General features: G+C 37.4%; 1 protein-coding gene and 1 pseudogene across 2 annotated transcripts in view; both read right to left on the bottom strand.

Moving 5' to 3' along the window:
• The window catches only part of LOC149476889 (U4/U6.U5 tri-snRNP-associated protein 1-like), a 29,710-nt pseudogene extending 19,372 nt beyond the window's left edge, over positions 1-10,338 (bottom strand). The window contains exons 1-11 of the transcript XR_016317787.1: positions 9,866-10,338; positions 7,632-7,728; positions 7,115-7,254; positions 5,997-6,132; positions 5,496-5,601; positions 4,641-4,833; positions 4,328-4,412; positions 3,267-3,354; positions 2,360-2,493; positions 1,322-1,486; positions 198-303 (exon numbers count right to left, since the gene is read on the bottom strand). The product of XR_016317787.1 is annotated as a U4/U6.U5 tri-snRNP-associated protein 1-like (transcript). The remainder of the gene's footprint in view (positions 1-197; positions 304-1,321; positions 1,487-2,359; positions 2,494-3,266; positions 3,355-4,327; positions 4,413-4,640; positions 4,834-5,495; positions 5,602-5,996; positions 6,133-7,114; positions 7,255-7,631; positions 7,729-9,865) is intronic.
• Positions 10,339-12,569: 2,231 nt separating this feature from the next.
• On the bottom strand, positions 12,570-18,625 carry LOC149476888 (WD repeat-containing protein on Y chromosome-like). Its single transcript, XM_089711221.1, is given in 10 exon segments — positions 12,570-13,098; positions 13,328-13,525; positions 13,789-13,930; positions 14,241-14,422; positions 14,670-14,881; positions 15,110-15,276; positions 17,217-17,313; positions 17,316-17,341; positions 17,623-17,817; positions 18,517-18,625. Coding segments are annotated over 10 exon segments (1,431 nt in total). The 5' UTR covers positions 18,591-18,625; the 3' UTR covers positions 12,570-12,960.
• Positions 18,626-18,684: the final 59 nt, after the last annotated feature.

Here is an 18,684-nt window from a genome sequence, read left to right as displayed (position 1 = left end):
TATATATGTATGTTTATCAGCCATCAGTTTCCATAACACAGGCTAAAGCTTAGTATGGGATCAGATCGTGCCCTGTGTGAAAATTGTCCTGAAATATTTATGAAAATATTTATTTATTTAATCAATCAATGGTCAAATATCGCGTTTAATTAAAAAAAAAAATATTTCTAAATAGCAATATTTATTTAAGTACATACCATCTACAAGGTCAGCGGGTTTCTCACTGCCGATGTCGACTCTGCTCCACGCGCCCGAACTCTGCTCCACCTCGGGCTCCCCCTCCACTTCTGTCTTCTCGAAGTCCTACACTCATATATTATTACATGAATTGTTATATATTTCATTAATTAACTAGCTTTGCCCGCAGTTTTACCCGCAGTGCACCGATCCTGGCCTTAGCGTGATGCTATCTATATCTTATATATAAAAATGAATCGCAAAATGTGTTGGTAAGCGCATAACTCGAGAACGGCTGAACCGATTTCGATAATTCTTTTTTTATTATATTCCTTGAAGTACGAGGATGGTTTTTATGTAGAGAAAACTTAAATATGTACCACGGGCGAAGCCGGGGCGGACCGCTAGTATGTAATATAACCTACTAACAAACCCGGCGAACTCCGTTTCGCCACCTTATGTTTAAATACCACCTTCATAGTTTAAACACCAAACGAAATGTTACGTAAGGCGCTGTATGTGAAAAATTATTTTCCCGGTTTTCCCGCTTTTCTGTTGAAATGTTTCCTGAATTTTCTTTGCTACAAAACCTCACGGAGCCAGAGACCTTTCCAACGAATGCAAAACCGTGGAAATCGGTTCGCGCGTTCTGGAGTTATAGCGTCAGGAAAACCCGACTTATTTTTATATAGTAGAAATAAGCTTGCCTCGATAAATGGGCTATCTAGTACCGAAATAAACTTTCAATTGAAACTACAGTTCCTGAAATTAGCGCATTTAAACAAGCAGACTCTTTAGCTTTATAATATTAGTGTTATTTGCAAATTATGAACAAAAAAAATCTCGTAGAACGAAGTGCTTATCTTGGGCGGTTCATGTTCAGGCTCATCAATGTTGAACAAAACATCAGAGAAGATATGTACAGAAAAATAATGATCCCAGTAGAATTTATTCATGAACTCCCATAACCAATCTGACATCAACCACTGCTCTAAATATATATTTTTTATCAATGGGTAGTATAGTGGCGATATAAGTGGCATAGTACCTCAAAAGGGCCACCCACCAAAACATTTGCCAAATTCTGTAATATAAAATATTTTTCCGCGCTATACCACCATTAAAAACATAAAGTTAAACATACCATAATCTCAGTAGTAGTATCTCTGTTCCCAGCGAGCCCGTACGTGGGAATATCCCCCAGGGTGCGACAGAACTCCGCAGTAGCATCTAACACCATACCAGGTCCAGCGTCTTCCTCATCAGACATATGTTCTTCCTTCTTCACCTTCTCGAGGATTTCTTCCACCTGGTGATAGGATATGGACATAATTTGAATGTTTGTTCGACATTAAAATACCTGTACATATATTTAAAACACAGAAAAAAAACAACTGCAAAAAAAATGTGTGCGTGTACTAGTGTACACACGTGACCTTATTTTTCAAAAAATAATTTACTATAATATGCAACTTTACAGAAATACGTCGAATCACGCGTGATAGGGATAAGAAAAAGATGGCGCCATAGAGGAAAGTAATAGGTATATACTGGATGGCGCGTAACGGAAAAATGTTACACTAAATTTTTTTCCAACCCCGATAACGAAGTTTCACTTCGAAAAACAACTGCAAAAAAAACAATTTGTATTTTTGAGGTTATAAAGGGCTTGTTACGTGACGCGTTATGGCGCCAGTCTGTCTGCCATCTTTTCCTCTCACGGATACAATTAAGATTTGTTTAAAATACACTTCGAACTTCCCAACGCAAAACATGATTTTAAAAAAGCAAATACACAGTTTCTTGACGATCTTTTCAGCAGAAATTTCTTTTCCGAAACGGTGGTAAAAATTATGTATATTGATGATTCAAAATTGTTTCTAAAGGAAATGAATAAATGTTTGACGTTGTACATGTTTTCATTTTTTTTTAATTTTCCCAAATTACCAAAAACTACATGTTCCACTGATCTAACGCCACATTTGTAACACCATGTATTGTATACTATAACTAGCAAACCGGGCGAACACCGTTTCGCCACCAGAGACACCTTTTATTTGCCATAAACCTCACGGAGCCCGAGACCTTTCCAACGAATGCAAAACCGTGGAAATAGGTTCGTGCGTTCGTAGCGTCAGGAAGGAAAACCCGACTTATTTTTATATAGTAGATTATAGCTTACCTTAGGCACAGGAGGGGCGGAGGCCTGCGTGAGTCGGCGGGCCCTCGCTAGTGCAGCTTGCAGCTCACCGTCCACTTCTGTTTCGTCTTCGTCTTCCGCTAGTGCAGCGGCACCAACGGAGCCAGCTGGTACTTCTGTACACAAAAAAAAATGTGTGCATGTACTAGTGTACACACGTAAGAAGTGAAACTTCTTTATGACTTTATTTTTCAAAAAATAATTTACTATATGCAACTTTACAGAAATACGTCGAATCACGCGTGGTAGGGATAAGAAAAATATGGCGCGTAACGGAAAAATGTCACGCGTAACGAAAAAATGTTACACTAAATTTTTTTCCAACCCCGATAAAGAAGTTTCACTTCAAAAATTTAGTCAAATTTTTATGTTGGAAGGATTGTTTGGTACATTTAGAACCAGTTTCAAAGCTTCCTAGTATATTTCTATTTCACTTGTCTGTCAGTTAAAATGATAGATAAAATACAAAAATTAACATCAAAAAGTATCAGTGAAACCGATTCTTTACGTACATGAAGCATAATTATTTATACTAATATTATAAAGCTGAAGAGTTTGTTTGTTTGAACGCGCTAATCTCGGGAACTACTGGTTCGATTTGAAAAATTCTTTCGGTGTTAGATAGCCCATTTATCGAGGAAAGCTATAGGTTATATATCATCTCGCTAAGACCGACAGGAGCGGAGCACTGCGGGTAAAACCGCGGAGCACAGCCAGTCAATAATAAATCAAGTGAACATTGAATAAAATGGCACACAGATAAGTTAATAATTTAATTACTTTTCACACACAATACAATCAAAAATTATTAAAAATTATTTATTTAAAAGACAATTAAGGTAAATTGAGAAAAGCATGATGTAACAACATGATAATAAATATAAAATACCTGTATCGTCTGTGTGCAGCGGCGCGTTGCCCGCGGCGTAGTCGTCCACGTCGATCGGCTCCTGCTTCGGCTTCTTGCGGAACTTGCCCTGTACACATTATTATATAGTTAACTAAGATTCCGCCCGCGGCTTCGTCCGCGCAGTCAAAGATATACCCGCATGGTTCCCGTTCCCGTGGGATTTCCGGGATTGCGTCATTTTCCCGGGATAAAAAGTAGCCTATGTCCTTTCTCGGGTATCAAAATATTCCATACCAAATTTCATGAAAATTGGTTCAGTAGTTTAGGCGTGATTGAGTAACAGACAGACAGACAGAGTAACTTTCGCGTTTATAATATTATAGTATGGAAGTATGGATTAATTTTTAAAATATAAATTATTTTTAAAGACATGTCACATTTTTAATGTATTGTTAGAAACAAATCCCCAACTGGCAACCCAAACCAAGGGGGTGCTTATAAAATGAGTTGAACAACGGATTTGACACTTTCCGTTTGGCTCTCGGACGTAACGGTCGTTTTGGTTGTGTCGATTATTATTTTATTGTTGATGAAGGTAGACATATTAAATCATTTTGTAAGGAATAAAACCTTTCTAGCCTCTAGGTTGAATTTAAAATCCCTAAGGGTATGTATATTAACTGCTAATGTTGGAGGTGTCTACATATATGTAAACATGACATAGTTTGATATTATATATGAAAATATGTACTTCTACTCAACGAGAAATGTCCCTTCATCGTTGTTACTTCACATCATCTCTACTATCTCATTATATTATTTTATTGTCAGAGAGGTCCATATATAGCACAAGCCTATCTACCATATCATATACATTATATAATATATAATGTATATGATATGTTATTAGGTTATGTATATTATACATTACACGAAGCGTATATGCCAGAAAAAACAACTAATAATTAGAAGACTGTGACCACACTCGCTGTAAAATGTTCGAAAATAATATAATAAAAAAAATCGCGTTTAAAATCTTTAATTTCTAAATGTATAATACTAGCGTAAAATCGAACACTAGAAAAAATAATAATAATTACCTTCTTCTTGAACTTCTTGAACTTGGCGGATATCTCATGTTCATCCATATATCTATAGCAATACAGTCTCTTCTCCAACTCACCACTGTGACGTCATGCCCGACGCGCGGACTTTGTACTAGAATTCTACCAAACAATTCTAGTCCCTATATCTATAGCAATACAGACGAGTGTCACGTACCGCAGTGACGTCATGTGCCACGCGCAGCCCCCGCAGGTGCTTCTGCGCATAGCTGCGGCTATGCTGCTCAATCCTGACCCTTACATCTATCACAATACGGTCGACACTCTTTAACGAAACCCAATACATTTCTACTGCCAGACTATTCTCGCCCTTATTGCTAACAACATAAAGTCTCTTCTCCCACGTACCGCAGTGACGTCATGTGCTACCCGCAGGCCCCGCAGGTGCTTCTGCGCGTAGCTGCGGCTGCGGTGCTCCTGCTGCCCTCAGCCACTAACGCGCCAACACCGAACTCCGCGTCCAGCTCGTCCAGCATTGCCGCCTGATAACACATAAATATGTTAATATGTATTATGTTTTATAGCATTCGAGTGCTTTTTGACGTGACAACGTCTTATAATTCGATGGAGCCGGCTGCACGCACGAAAAAACATGACTCATGCAGCGTTACCTCGCTCTGAGGCGTTCCATGTAAGGCTTGAGGTGAGCGACAAAGAAGCACTATCGGACGTTGTCACGTTCAACTATCATCAGTAAACCGACTTTACAGACAACCAATTTTTTTTTATGAAAAAAAAAAGCACCGTTTATAGGCTTTAATAAAAGATTTAAAAATAATAGCGTGTGTGCCGAGCACACGTGTCAGAAGTGAAACGTTCTTTGGCAAGATTCAAAGATTCGAAAATCGTCGACATCGAAGTTCGTTCGAATTGCCATGTAATCTTTTACAAGTGTTTACAAGTAACAAATAAATAATAATATGATTCGACCCCATAATATTTAAAAGTATTTAACATTATTGCAAGTTACATTTAAGCTGGGTCAATCGGTCGCCCATTTAATGCTTTTAAGAATCAAAATTTCATTTCAAGTTTATAGATAACGTAAATTCTTTATAAAACGTATACTGATCTATAACATTCAAAGACACATTAGATAAAAGATATTAATATTTATCACAATAAAATAGAAATAGTATCATACCCTTTTCTCAGCTTCCCGTTTCTGAAGTTCGAGTTGCCGCGACTTTTTGATCCAAGCGGCCGCGTCTTCGTCATCAGACCCTTCTGTTAGAAGTGTTGTTTTCAACCTGAAAGTACACAAAAATATAATTCCCAATACATAATAAATAAAAGCTTTAAAATACACATACAAATAAATTTTTGTAGTCAGCAAATTTTTACGAAAAAAATTCCCGTCTCAAGTGACAGATTTTGTATGTAATCTCGTGAAAAGCAGAACACATTCAAAGGACGCGCTATTAGAAATTTTTTCAAAAAAATAATAAGATAAGACGCATCCGGATGTCTTATTTTTTTTCAATACAAAATATGTTTGTGCTAAATTTGAGTGCTTTCCATCCAATCAATTCATTATAAATTTAATGTTAGTAAAAAATGTATAGCATAAAAATCCCAACATATTATATGCAGAAAATAGTATTGATAGTATGTATGTATGCATGTAGTGTGTATATAATCTCACTTGGTCTCCATCTTTCTCTTCTCCCTTCTCTCCTCCAGCTTCTCTCGCATCTTGTCCGACTTCTTCTGCGCCGCGATGTTCGGCGCCGGCTTGTGGTAGAACTCGCCCAGGTCGTCCTTGATCTTGCCATCTTCCGCTGTTACAAATAAATAAATAAATAAATATTCTAGGACATTATTACACAAATCGACCTAGTCCCACAGTAAGCTCAATTAAGGCTTGTGTTGTGGGTACTAGGCGACGATAAATATAATATTTTTATAAATACATATATAGATAACACCCAGACCCAAGAACAAATAATTGAGTTCATCACACAAATATTTGCCCTGACCGGGGATCGAACCCGGGACCGTCGGCTCAGTAGGCAGTTACTTTACCACTGCGCCAACCGCGTCGTCAAATGATTCTTACCTTAGTAATTACTGAGTAGGGTGGTTAGTAATAAGTAATAAATACTACTATTGAGTATTGTAGTAATAACTCTGGAGCATGCAGTTTTACTCGCTTGGTACCTGTGCAAACCATGTGCTAAGCTAGACTATAATGTCTGTACCCATACAAATTGGATAAGCTAATTTTGTTGCACTAACAATATGACAAACTTTCCAGTTTATTTTAAAAGTAAGATAGGATAATGATTAAATTTAAAAGAACCAAATTGTATCATCTTTACATATAATAAATCTGTAGAAGGGTCAATTCTGTACATTGAAAATATTGAAAAAATAAATAGCAGGGGATACTGTGTTACTGGATCGATACCAAACACAAATATGTGATTAAAAAAATTTTTGTCTGTCTGTCTGTCTGTCTGTCTGTCTGTATGTGAAGGCATCACGTAAAAACTAACGGTTCGATTTCGATGAAACTTGGTATAATTATACCTTATTATCCTGGGCATAAAATAGGATACTTTTTATCCCGGAAAAATACGTAGAAATAAATAAATCTTAATTTTTCCGCGCGGACGGAGTCGCGGGCGGAAGCTAGTTTGCAATAAAATCTATAATTATTTGCAATTTGTAAATTACGACGCAAAAATCATATCATAAAATAAGTTGTGCATCACTATAATATTCAACATTCTGTACAAACAAATGTTTAAATAGACTCACCTGGTTTTTCAGCGACCTCTAAAGGCTTAAGACCAAGTTTGGCTCTTAGCTTATTTGTCTCCTCTATAGAGAGGCTCTCTTGTGCGTTGGCCGGAGCGCTCACGGGAGATTGGGACCTCTCCGCCTCCGCGCTTTTCTCACTGCAATATTGTTTTTTGTGATTATAGTAAATATTAAATAATTTTAAGCGGTTAATGCGGTATGTGAGACAGCTGCACTTGTTTCAGAAAAACATTCAATCAGTCAATTTTTAAAACCAGCAGTACTTTAAGTCCGCACATGTGTATTGTAATAGTTTAAAAGATCCCACCGCAGAATTAGTGTGTTCATAGTTTTTTTGATGAAACATGATGATATATCGACTAGGTTGCCAGTCAAAATTTGGCCGCAAGCATTTTTAATCATAGACGATTTGCCTTAGCAATTTTCAAAGTCTGATGAAAGGCAATATTCTCAAGATTTCTAACTGAAACAATAATTATTCATTTAATTAAAATATCACAACAAGTATCTAAACAATACATCACCTGCGCGGCTGGGCGCGGCGCTCGTGCTACGGGAACGAGATCGATCTTCCTTCGACTGCAGGTGCGAGTTCACCGGTACTTCCTCAACTATAACAAAGTTATGTAAACGATTAACTACAAAATATACATGTCATTCAATTAAAGACAAAAATTTGCTCAATACTTTGAATACATTAGAATTAGACTGTATAATCGGGAATCAATTATCATTTATATATTTAACAAATTTTAGACAATAAATAACAGGAAAAATAAATTGTACATTGAAAAGGATATCTTGCAGTCTGAACAAATTGTAATTTTCTTTCAGCATGATTTTTATAGTATGGAATATTGTTTTTATTTTATATATCTTCTTATATATAAAAATGAATCGCAAAATGTGTTGGTAAGCGCATAACTCGAGAACGGCTGAACCGATTTCGATAATTCTTTTTTTATTATATTCCTTGAAGTACCAGGATGGTTTTTATGTAGAGAAAACGTAAATATGTACCACGGGCGAAGCCGGGGCAGACCGCTAGTGAATGAATAAAAATCTCATAACTTCAGTTTTCTAGGAAGAACCAACTATGAAATCATATAATATTATGTATTTTAGTAGTATTATGTATACAGGACATAATCCTATTTTTCAATTTCCTACACACTTCACAAGAAATTTACCATCTCAACATGAAATAGATTTGATTTTTTAATTTGGATTTTCAGCAATCAACCATTAAAATCTATGCTAATATTATAAAGCTGAAGAGTTTGTTTGAACACCCTAAAGGCTATATATCATCTTGCTAAGGCCATCAGAAGCAGAGCCACACTGGTGAAAGTGAGGGACGCAGCTAGTAACATATAAATGGCTTTATTTATTTACTAGCTTTCCGCCCGCGGCTTCGCCCACGTTTACAAAGAAAAACCCGTTCCCGTAGGATTTCCGGGATAAAACCTATCCTATGTCCTTTCTCGGATATCAAAATATCTCTATACCAAATTTCATGCAAATTGGTTCAGTAGTTAAGGCGTGATTGAGTAACAGACAGACAGACAGAGTTACTTTCGCATTTATAATATTAGTATGGATTTATTTAAATTAAATACACACAACAGGTCACGATCTTGCCGGACCAATAGGCGACATATCAATTTCGGGAGCAGATCGCAACCCAACAAAATGTGTACAATTACTACAACAATGAGATACAGCTTACAGTTATTTAAAGCGTGTTACAATAATTCATAATTAAAAATTCAATAATTAAATATTAGCTTTGTTCTTACTTGATATTGTGGGGAAAAGCTAAAATAAATCAAACAGAATAAGTCCAATATCTTCATTCATCTAAGAAGATAAAACAATTGCATAGAAGTGTGATAAATATAAAGAATATTGTATATTTACTCAGTGTAAATCAGTTTTGATTTTTTAAAAATACTTTCAAAGTGAATTCATTATTTCAATGCAAAATTATTATGTATTTTAGTAAGCAACTTTTTAGCAAGGAGTAAATTTAAAAAATAAGTTTATTAAAGTATGATTTAAAAGTATTCAGATCAAAGTGAAACTTAGCCGATATTTTTACAAATTTTCTGTGGATGTGTTTATATTCAATAAATATTTATTTTATTAAATAATTCTGTTTTACTGTATCCAATATGTTAGCACAAATATGCTCAATTGTAGTCTTCATTGTTATGTGCATTTGAGTTAATTTATCAAAATAATATCCATGGAGATTTAAATAATTATGATGTTAAAAGGAGATGTGTTGTTCTTCTTTAGACAGACAGATTGCAATCAATTCTATAAAATGTATAAGCCAATTCACTAGCAAATAAACAAAAACGATAAAAATCACAGATTTCTATCTATCACCAGAAAAAAAGTGTTTACGAGTTGTAGGTAGTTTTACTTACAGAGGATTTAAGACTGTAATGATTAAGTATCTCTTTTTGGTATTTTCTTTTGAATGCCGTTTCTATTAAATACCTACCTTAATGTAGAAGCACTCGGGATGAGCTCTATCTCGAATGCCACCAGTCTGAAAACGAGCAAAATTTGCCATTATTTTGTCAATTATATAAGACGCTATCTCCAGCAATCATATTCGAGTTGATTTCAAACCAATTCCCAAGTTAAACTATAAATTTGTTTCATGTAGAGGTTATTATACGAATATCATTCTCGGAGATTAGCGCTTTGTAAAAATTAAGAAATGAGAATACTAACCATCGGGCGAGCGATCCTTCTTGCGATCTTTGTGTTTTCTATGGCGTTTTCGTTCCCGCTCCTCGCCATCTAATGGCGAGCGTGACCTACTCCTGTGCTTCTTCTTTTTAGATTCTTTCTTGTGTTTTTTGGATCCCATATTGTGTTTTAACCTTACTACTGTATATATGCGATTGTTGATAATAAATTTATGTATATGAACAAAGATTCACGTACAACTGTTTTTACTATCAATCAATAAAACGTATCGATAACCACGCAAGTTTTGAAAACACATCCAGATTGACAGTTGAACGTCAATCTGACATTTGACGTTAAGACTACAGACATTGTAATACAGGATAGATTAAAAAATTTGGTTCGACGACTTACACCAACTGTTAACCCTAGAATATCGCTGAGTCGGTAGCGCATACCTTAAGCACCTTGAGCTTTGCATTTATAACTTTTAAGAAAGTTTTATTTTCATTCTATAACAAAAATTAAATTTCACCGAGGATATATTTTGAACTGGCTTAAAAAATAAATTATCACTTTTGTCATCTTTCATAACTAACTCTTCTTTGTAAAAACATACAAGCATATTAATTTTTATGAAATATTATATATTACACGCTTTATATTAGCTTCACCTGTATGTTTGTATGTTTGTAACCGACTTCTTTGGGCGCGATTTGGACCCACTTTAAACGGCCAGTTTTCGTTCAAACTTTGTAGATTTATTGAGGACCGATGACAATACACTAATTTGATAAAATTTTCTATTTTTTAGTTCGGTTTTCTATAAAATGCGTGTTTTTTTAGTTTTATTAAACTATTATTATTATTTTTAGATTCATTGAATATTCAATAACATGGTAGAAGAAACAAGACCCACACCTTTCGATCTTATAACCTTCCTGCCCTATGCTTGCAAACAATTACAAGCTTCTTTTGATGTGAAAATAGAAACTCGAATTCTGGGTTAGTTTAGTTTTTTCTCATAATACCTATTTCAGTTCCTACCAATTCACCCGGCTTCGCCCGTGGTACAAATAAAATAAGCTAAGGCACCGTATTTTCCATTGGTGAAGTAATTTTTGACATTGGTCCAGACGTTAGATCTAGAGCCTAGAGGAGATTTCTCCACATTCTATTCAGCGCTACAGAACTACTCAAATCGCTTATAATGTTAACTGAAAATGTGGGTAGTCTGTGTTTTCTATTTTTATTTACGTGAATATGCGTTTGATTAATTTATTTATTTGTAATTTTTCAAAATCTAGGTTTTAATATTTATTTCAATGTTTTTAGATAGAATATGTAAGTGCACAAGAAAAGAGTAAAAAACCAATCCGAGAGAAATCCATAATGCAAAACACATCTCCGACGCCAATGTCACCAGAAAAAATAGAATCTCCCGTGGTATTCCTGAGTGATGACCAAGACCTGGAAATCGTGTGCATCTGCGCCGTGTGTGACACTGCTGGCCGCCTCATAGAGTTGCTCTTCCAACGAACAACTATTCCTAGACTCCTCCTCAAAGTTGTTACTCTGTGCATACCATATCAACCCTATCTTAATAAAATATCAATACGGTTGAGCACGATCAACGGTTACGCCCTACATGAGATCACCAATTGTCTTCCACAATCGCACATCACAGAACTATGCCTCAATGATTCTCCAGTACTGCAACGCAACTACTATTTGCTACTCGAATATCAAACCCAATTGAAATGTTTGAGTCTCGATCGGTGTGAACTAGAGGATGACGATTGTGCTGCAATTGCTGCTAAGTTGGGTGTATCCCCTTCCAGCGTCGAGAACTCTGTGCGTTTTATCTCTAGTTTCTAATTCTATATCGGACGGGGGCGCCACAGCATTAGCAACGATGCTTCGAAGTAATCGGCAGCTACGTTTCCTCAATCTATCTGGAAATCACATAACGAATACGGGAGCGTTAGCCATCTTTCATAGTCTTATGGAATTCTCAATGACATACGAAGAGATTATATCGAAACGAATGCGAAACATACAGTATATAAAGCTACAGAAGGAAGATTATACGAAATGTTACAATGAATTGATCACTACGTTCCATAACCGCAAGTCGATCGATGAGCGCAGTACGGGACGAAAGAAAATCATGCCAGCCCCCGCCAAAGCGCCACGCACTGCGCTCGTTAGCTCCCGACCGAGCCAGGCGGATAACGTCGCCTTAAAAGCCGAGATGATGACTCTCGACCTGATCGGCGCATATAACGATCCGTTTTGTGATGGGGATACCGTACATAAGAATGAGTACCTATACTCGATCGGTAACATGAGCCTTTCGTATCTGAATTTGTCCCATAACTATCTAGAGCAGCCGAGCATAAAGAAATTGGTGGAGGTGATGCGGTATCAGTCCAATCTAGCGAGGAAGCCGCAGCCGGGTTTGGTGCGTGTTGTGATAGAAGGAAACCCACTGCCGCTGAGCAGCCGCGAACTAGACGCTCTGCAGGACCTGGCGGATGCAGCGGGCGCCAACCGACTCGGGGGAATCAACAAAAGTGAGAAATTCAGGGGGAAGTTGAGATAGCTTTTATAGGCATTTTAATGTAATTTAGATTTATGATACGTTTTAAGAATTTCATAAGTTAGTTTACCTAAGTTTTAGATATAATTATTAGCAATAAAATAATGTAGTTTTAGAAAAATATATAAAGTAAATGAAACAAGATTTAAATTGGAACTTTTATTTTAACAAGTAATATTATAACATCAGCTTTGAAATAAGCACCCTTAGAGGGATAGTTTTGCTGCATATATGACAACACAATGATTAAGCTGCATGTTAGCAATAAGATCCAAAGCAAGCATAGTATTTTAAAGCCACTTTAACTAGTAAAAATACATAAACTAAGCGTGACGTACACAGAGCCCTATAATTATTGAAGCGATTCTATACATAAGCTGGATGACACGTGGAAGTCAAATGGATAATTCCCTAAAGCATGGTTTAATGCTCTAAGGATAATTCAGTTATTTCATTAGAAGCCTTGATTGAAATACGTACGAGCCGCCGCACCGGCTGCGTTAATTAAATAGCACGTGCGTTTTCAACATTTGCGTTAAGAGGACGTGTGTGACTCGAAGTGCGGTCGGCGCGTGTTGGTGCGGCGCAGGCGCGTGGCACGAACTAGCTCGGGCGTAGCGGGCCGCCGCACTGGCTGCGTTGACGCCATGCGTAGGTGCGTGTATAGCGGTATCTAAGCGTATACAAATAAAGTTATTAAAATGTAATAAATGGAAAAAAAATCTGGATAAACATTTAAGTTTTAAATTTTCTTTCATATTAAGTAATTAACCAATTTGAGGATCATACCCGCATGAAATAGTTCTCTCACAGTTATAGCCTATAGGCATGCGTGTGGTGTAGTGTCAGAACTTGAAAGAAAATTAATCTTTAATTAAGTACTAAATGAGTTTTATCCTTACGGTAGGCAGCGAGTCATCAAGCACAATAGCAGTAGGTTGTTCTGGTCTTGGCGGCAAGTTGAAATATCGGCCGAGCAGCGGTTGTGGCGGCGGCGCGCCGAACGTGCGCGTGCGCAGCTCCGTCTCGGTGATGTCACGCAGCTTATCCACCTCCACCTGCCCAGGCACGTAACGGGACACGTAGCCACTGCGCCACACCTAAATGATGTTTATTACATTGGTGTTAAGCGACATAATAATCGAAATATTCATAACAAAAATATAATGTATGTAATGAATGAAAACTTAATATGTAATATAATATGTGTATAAAAGGAAAGCCATATAGCCATATATCGCATAAAAATCTAACTGAATAGTAGCAGAATATGGATGTCATCAAATAAGTTGTCTTGTGTGTTGCGTTTGGTTCTATACGGAGCTATAGGTTAGGTTATTCAATTATGTACTTATGTACAGACCTTGAAAGTGGTGAAGCTGGCGACTTTGCGCACATCAGGTGGGAAGCGTGGCACGTCGAGTGACCACGGCACGAAGCTGCCCAGCGTGCCCACGTACTCGCCCGACAGACGCCACGCACGCACGCTGTAGTCTGATGAGCCGCTGATACACACACACATTATATTAGCAATTAATTCAATGTACAGCGATTATTAAAAGTTATTGGCTGGAGCTGCTGCTGCACGAGTCAGACTCATGAGTAAAAAAATTACCGTGAATCCTGAAAAGAGTAAATGAAGTAATCTTGATATAAAGGTAAACTATGAACAAATCGTTTTTATTCAACTTACAGCAACATACACTTTATCGTCTGAAATACAAAACTAGTTTTTTGTATTTTACGTATTTATTTGTAACTTCTTACTTTACCGACTGAAATACAAAATTGTCGTTATAATATGACACAGGTTACCTAAACAGCAGCTCGAGGTGGTCGACATAAGCGAGCGCGGTGACGCAGCGCAGGTGCGCGCGCGCGGAGCTCAGCAGCAGCGGCAGCGGCTGGTCGCGCGCGCTGCGCTTGGCGCGCCCCTCCACGCGGTCGCGCCACAGGAACGGGAACTTGAGCCGCAGCTGTGGCATGCTCACGTGCTCCTGCGCAACGACCAACGAAAATAAGATATGAAATTATAATATTCTCTTGGTATAGGAATAAAGAATGTCTTGGTTGAAAAACTTTATGAAAACTTATGCACATTTGTGTATGGCAATTTAAAAAAATGAGCAGTACGTCTATTATTTCTTTAATGAAATCAAAAGTGGAATATATAGATAAAAGATAAACAGTTCTATATAATATGTATTGATGCAAATAAAGAATATTTGAATTTGAATAACCTACCTTTTCGAGCGTTAGATAGTTCGTCATGAGCCAAATTTTTATGTATCCCACGGTGGTCCCAGTGAACAGGTAATTATTATCAACGTCGGTGGCGAAGGCCGACACGTAGTCCCCGGCGGTGTGGATGCCCTGGAACGCGCCCTGGATACCGCCAGCTGGGTGGTCTGACCAGCACTGGATTTGTCCATTTTCCAGGGACACCATTAGCGATGCTGGAAAAAATAATTAAATGTGAATATGAAGCTAATAAGTTATCCAATGGTTTTATTCATTTAATGATTTCCCTACGATCCTTTCCTAAAATCACACAAGAATGGATGGCAAAAAAATTAAGCCATTCAGCCTATAAAATCAGAAATATCTTTGAATCATGTAGAATTTATAGAAGATGTGTCAAAGTCAATTGTATTAGAATTTTCATAAATGTTATGTAGGCTTACCAACACGCATATGGCATGGTCGCGTCTGCAGGAAGATCATGGCGTGCACTGCGAGCTGGCGCATGCGCTGAGCGCGCGCGGGCAGGCTCACCGCGGACACGCGCCGCGCGCGCGCCTTCTCCATCGCGGACGCTGCGTCGATTAGAGACTCGCGCGCACCACCCATGCTGTACATACAATAGTATAGAACAAGCTATTGAAGCCTGCCATGTTGTAATTGAATTAAATCCGTAAATTCAGAAATAAGAAATTGTTTTTGAATTTCTTTTATAAGTCATCTTGTTGATGTTTCCACATCTCAAAAAAAACGTGTCTGCTGTTGTTGTTTTTTTTTTCATTTAACAATTACTGCGTACATAATTTTACAGAAACTTGATTAGTTACGTATTTACTCTGTAAAAGTACAGGTAAATATACTGTGCAATATAAGTGGACAAAATGACATTAACTAATTAGAAGTAAAAAAAAAAACTTCTTTTTTATTACGCAAAACATTGATAGGTAGTGTTGCCGCTCGATAGTCCACTATCGATAGTCTATCGATTAACTATCGATAGTTGGGGAAAAGCAATAGTATCGATAGCACTATCGATACTATCGATAGTGTCGATACTATCGATAGTATCGATAGTCCTATAAGACCTCATTCACACGAGAGTTAAAAAAGCGTTGCGTTAAAACCCGGCGTTGGCGCTTTTTAAACGTTCTCTCTGTGGTTGTTCATACTAACGCTTTAAAATCACTCACGTCTCGTCTCTGGCTTCAGTAAGACGTGGAAATGGTTTCTGCTAAATTAATGGCACTAGCGATTTGTGTTATTAAAAGACGAAAAAAAATGTTTTGTGGTTTTATGAAACCACGGTAAAAGTGAAACTGTTCGAACGGTTCCGAACACTGCTTTGTGTAGCGCATGTCGCGTGATGGTCGGCTGCCGAGTAGGTATACCTACTCGGCATCCGCGATACACGCGACATGCGCTACACAGACCAAAAAGTTTGAGACGATGTAATAAAAGTTTCACTTTAAAAGAAAACAAAAGGCATTCTGGGTACATCCTCTGAATGAACAGAGATACTTAAAAGGGCAGTTTGTGACACTGTACGAAGAGTTAAGGCAATACCCCGGAATTTTTTTAATTATTTTCAAATGTCTATAACGATTTTGAATACAGGAACGGACGAGACTCCACATCTATAATTAATAGTTCGGGATCAACAATCCACGACATCGTATCGATTTTCTGATGATTATAAGCATAACAAACACGTGCTACCGCTGAGCGAGCATGCGGCATACTGAACGCAGCGCCGGCGCTTTTTTAGCGCTCGTCTGAATAATAGTAAGAAGTTTCCTATGGTCTATTTTATTTAACGCCCAACGCCGAGCGTTGAAAATAGAACACTGCGCGATAAAAAAGCGTCGCGCTTTAAAAGCGCTGACGTGTGAACATATACTTGGGAATGCATTTGTTCTATTTGGACGCTTTTTTAACGGACGTTAAAAAAGCTCTCGTGTGAATGAGGTCTAAGCGTAAATACTATCGACACATAGCAATACCATCGATAGTATCGATACTATCGAAACTCAATATCGAACGAACTATCGATACTATCGATAGTGTCGATACTATCGAAGCTCAATATCGAACGAACTATCGATACTATCGATAGTGTCGATACTATCGATAATATTGTCCCATCGATAGTGACCTTTTTCTCGATAGTATTGCTTTATCAATAATATTATAGTGGATGACAGAGAACTAGATGTTTGGTTATAATACAATACTATTGCACAATTTACTACTATCGATAGCTCAAAACTATCGATAGTATCGATTGTAGTTGCAATATTCAGTAGCAATAGTATCAATACTATCGACAGTATCGATAGTATAGCAACTATTGGCAATCAATACTATCGATTTTATCGATACTATTGCAGTTCATCAATAGTATTCCATGATTAACGCTATCGATAGTATCGATAGTATCGATAATATCGATACTATCGATAGTGCTATCGATATTCTGACTTATTTTCAAGGTCAACTATCGATAGTCAAACTATCGATAGTTCGGCAACACTATTGATAGGTAATGTTTACCTAGGGCGGCGCAGTATGGAGGAGCCGCGGTGCGCGCTACTTCCGGCAGTGGTGGCGTGCGGTGACGCGGCTCGTTTGTTGTATTGCATCTTTAAGCAAGCATCGGCTCCGTACACGAGAATCGTCTGCGGAATCAAGCAAAAAATTATTAATAAATGTTATATGGGTCTGTGTTGTGTTGTAATGCGTTGCGTTGCGTTGCGTTGCATTGCGTGGCGTTGTATTGTATTGTGTCATGTTGTGTTGTAATTGTTTGTGTGTAATTGTGTTTTATTTAACGATCGTTTTATCCAATAAGAAATTAAAGACTAAAGCTTCCGAACGCTATAAATTCATTTTAGGTGGAATTTCTTCAGTTAGCACAATGTGCCATCATCACAATCCTACATAACACTTAACCACTCACCGATACGGCTGCCCAGTCTCCAGCTTCCAGAATATCAGCTCGGAATTATAGGACGACGTGGCGAGCGTGATGGGGTGCCGTGCGGCGGCGGCGAGCACGTCGTCCGTGTGCCGCGTCTCCCATGCCTTGCCCGTGCGTGTAGTGCCGCCCTCCTCGAACTCCGTCACGTGCCGGTTCCAGCCGACCGCCATTATGCTGTGATATATTATATACGTGTGTAAGGGACGGTGAAAACGTGGGTAGAGCAGCCTTGCAAAACTTTAAAATTTTATGCAAACTATGACCAAAATTGCTATCAATTACGACTTACACTGTTAATAGAAGATAAAAAAAGTGCACGCCTCATAATTTTTTTTTAATAAATATTTATTAATTATTATTTTTGTTTATTTAATAACAATTAAACCACATCGAATCAGACCCTGAAAAATGAAAGGGTTCTATTCCTGAGCATACTCAAGCGTAAGAGAAAAAAAAAGACTCGATTAGTAAAGTATTTCGGTCGCTATCGTGTTAACAAGAAAAAGGATCCGCACATACAGACACACGGACGTCCAAGACAGAACTTTTTTAAACTGTTTTTTAACTAGTTTAAATAACAAAAATGACATCAAAAATATCATGAACATCATGAACGTTAAAAATAGTGTTTTTTCTTAATATGTGTGTGTATGTAGTACTTCGTTTATAATTTCTGCATCTGTTGTTCAAAAGCACAGTATGAGTGTTTAATTATCCATAATCTAATTCAGTTTCTAAATTAAGGACAGTGTGATCAGAAGCTTAATTGCTAAATTGAAGGTAAGCGCATAACCTAGCGTGTCGAAAATTTATTGAAATAAACAATACAACTTGTCGCAAAAGCTAATTTAACTATATATTATAAAAACGTACGTGAATGTTACATGTCGATTATGGGTGTCGGTGATTTTTACAAGTGACACTTGACATTGACACTGATGACACATTTTGACGAATGACGAAACGAAACATGACGTTTTAAGTTTAGTTTTGAGAAAAATGTTATTTCATGTTTTGAATGACTATATAGTAATTCTGTTC

Source organism: Colias philodice, chromosome 26 (genome assembly GCF_061535455.1).
Source record: "Colias philodice isolate Cphi_HAF_F1 chromosome 26, ilColPhil1 Martin Lab GWU primary, whole genome shotgun sequence".
In the NCBI taxonomy this organism is placed as follows: Eukaryota; Metazoa; Arthropoda; class Insecta; order Lepidoptera; family Pieridae; genus Colias; species Colias philodice.
The sequence above is the reverse complement of the archived record's forward strand: the minus strand, read 5'-3'. Positions and strand labels throughout refer to the sequence as shown.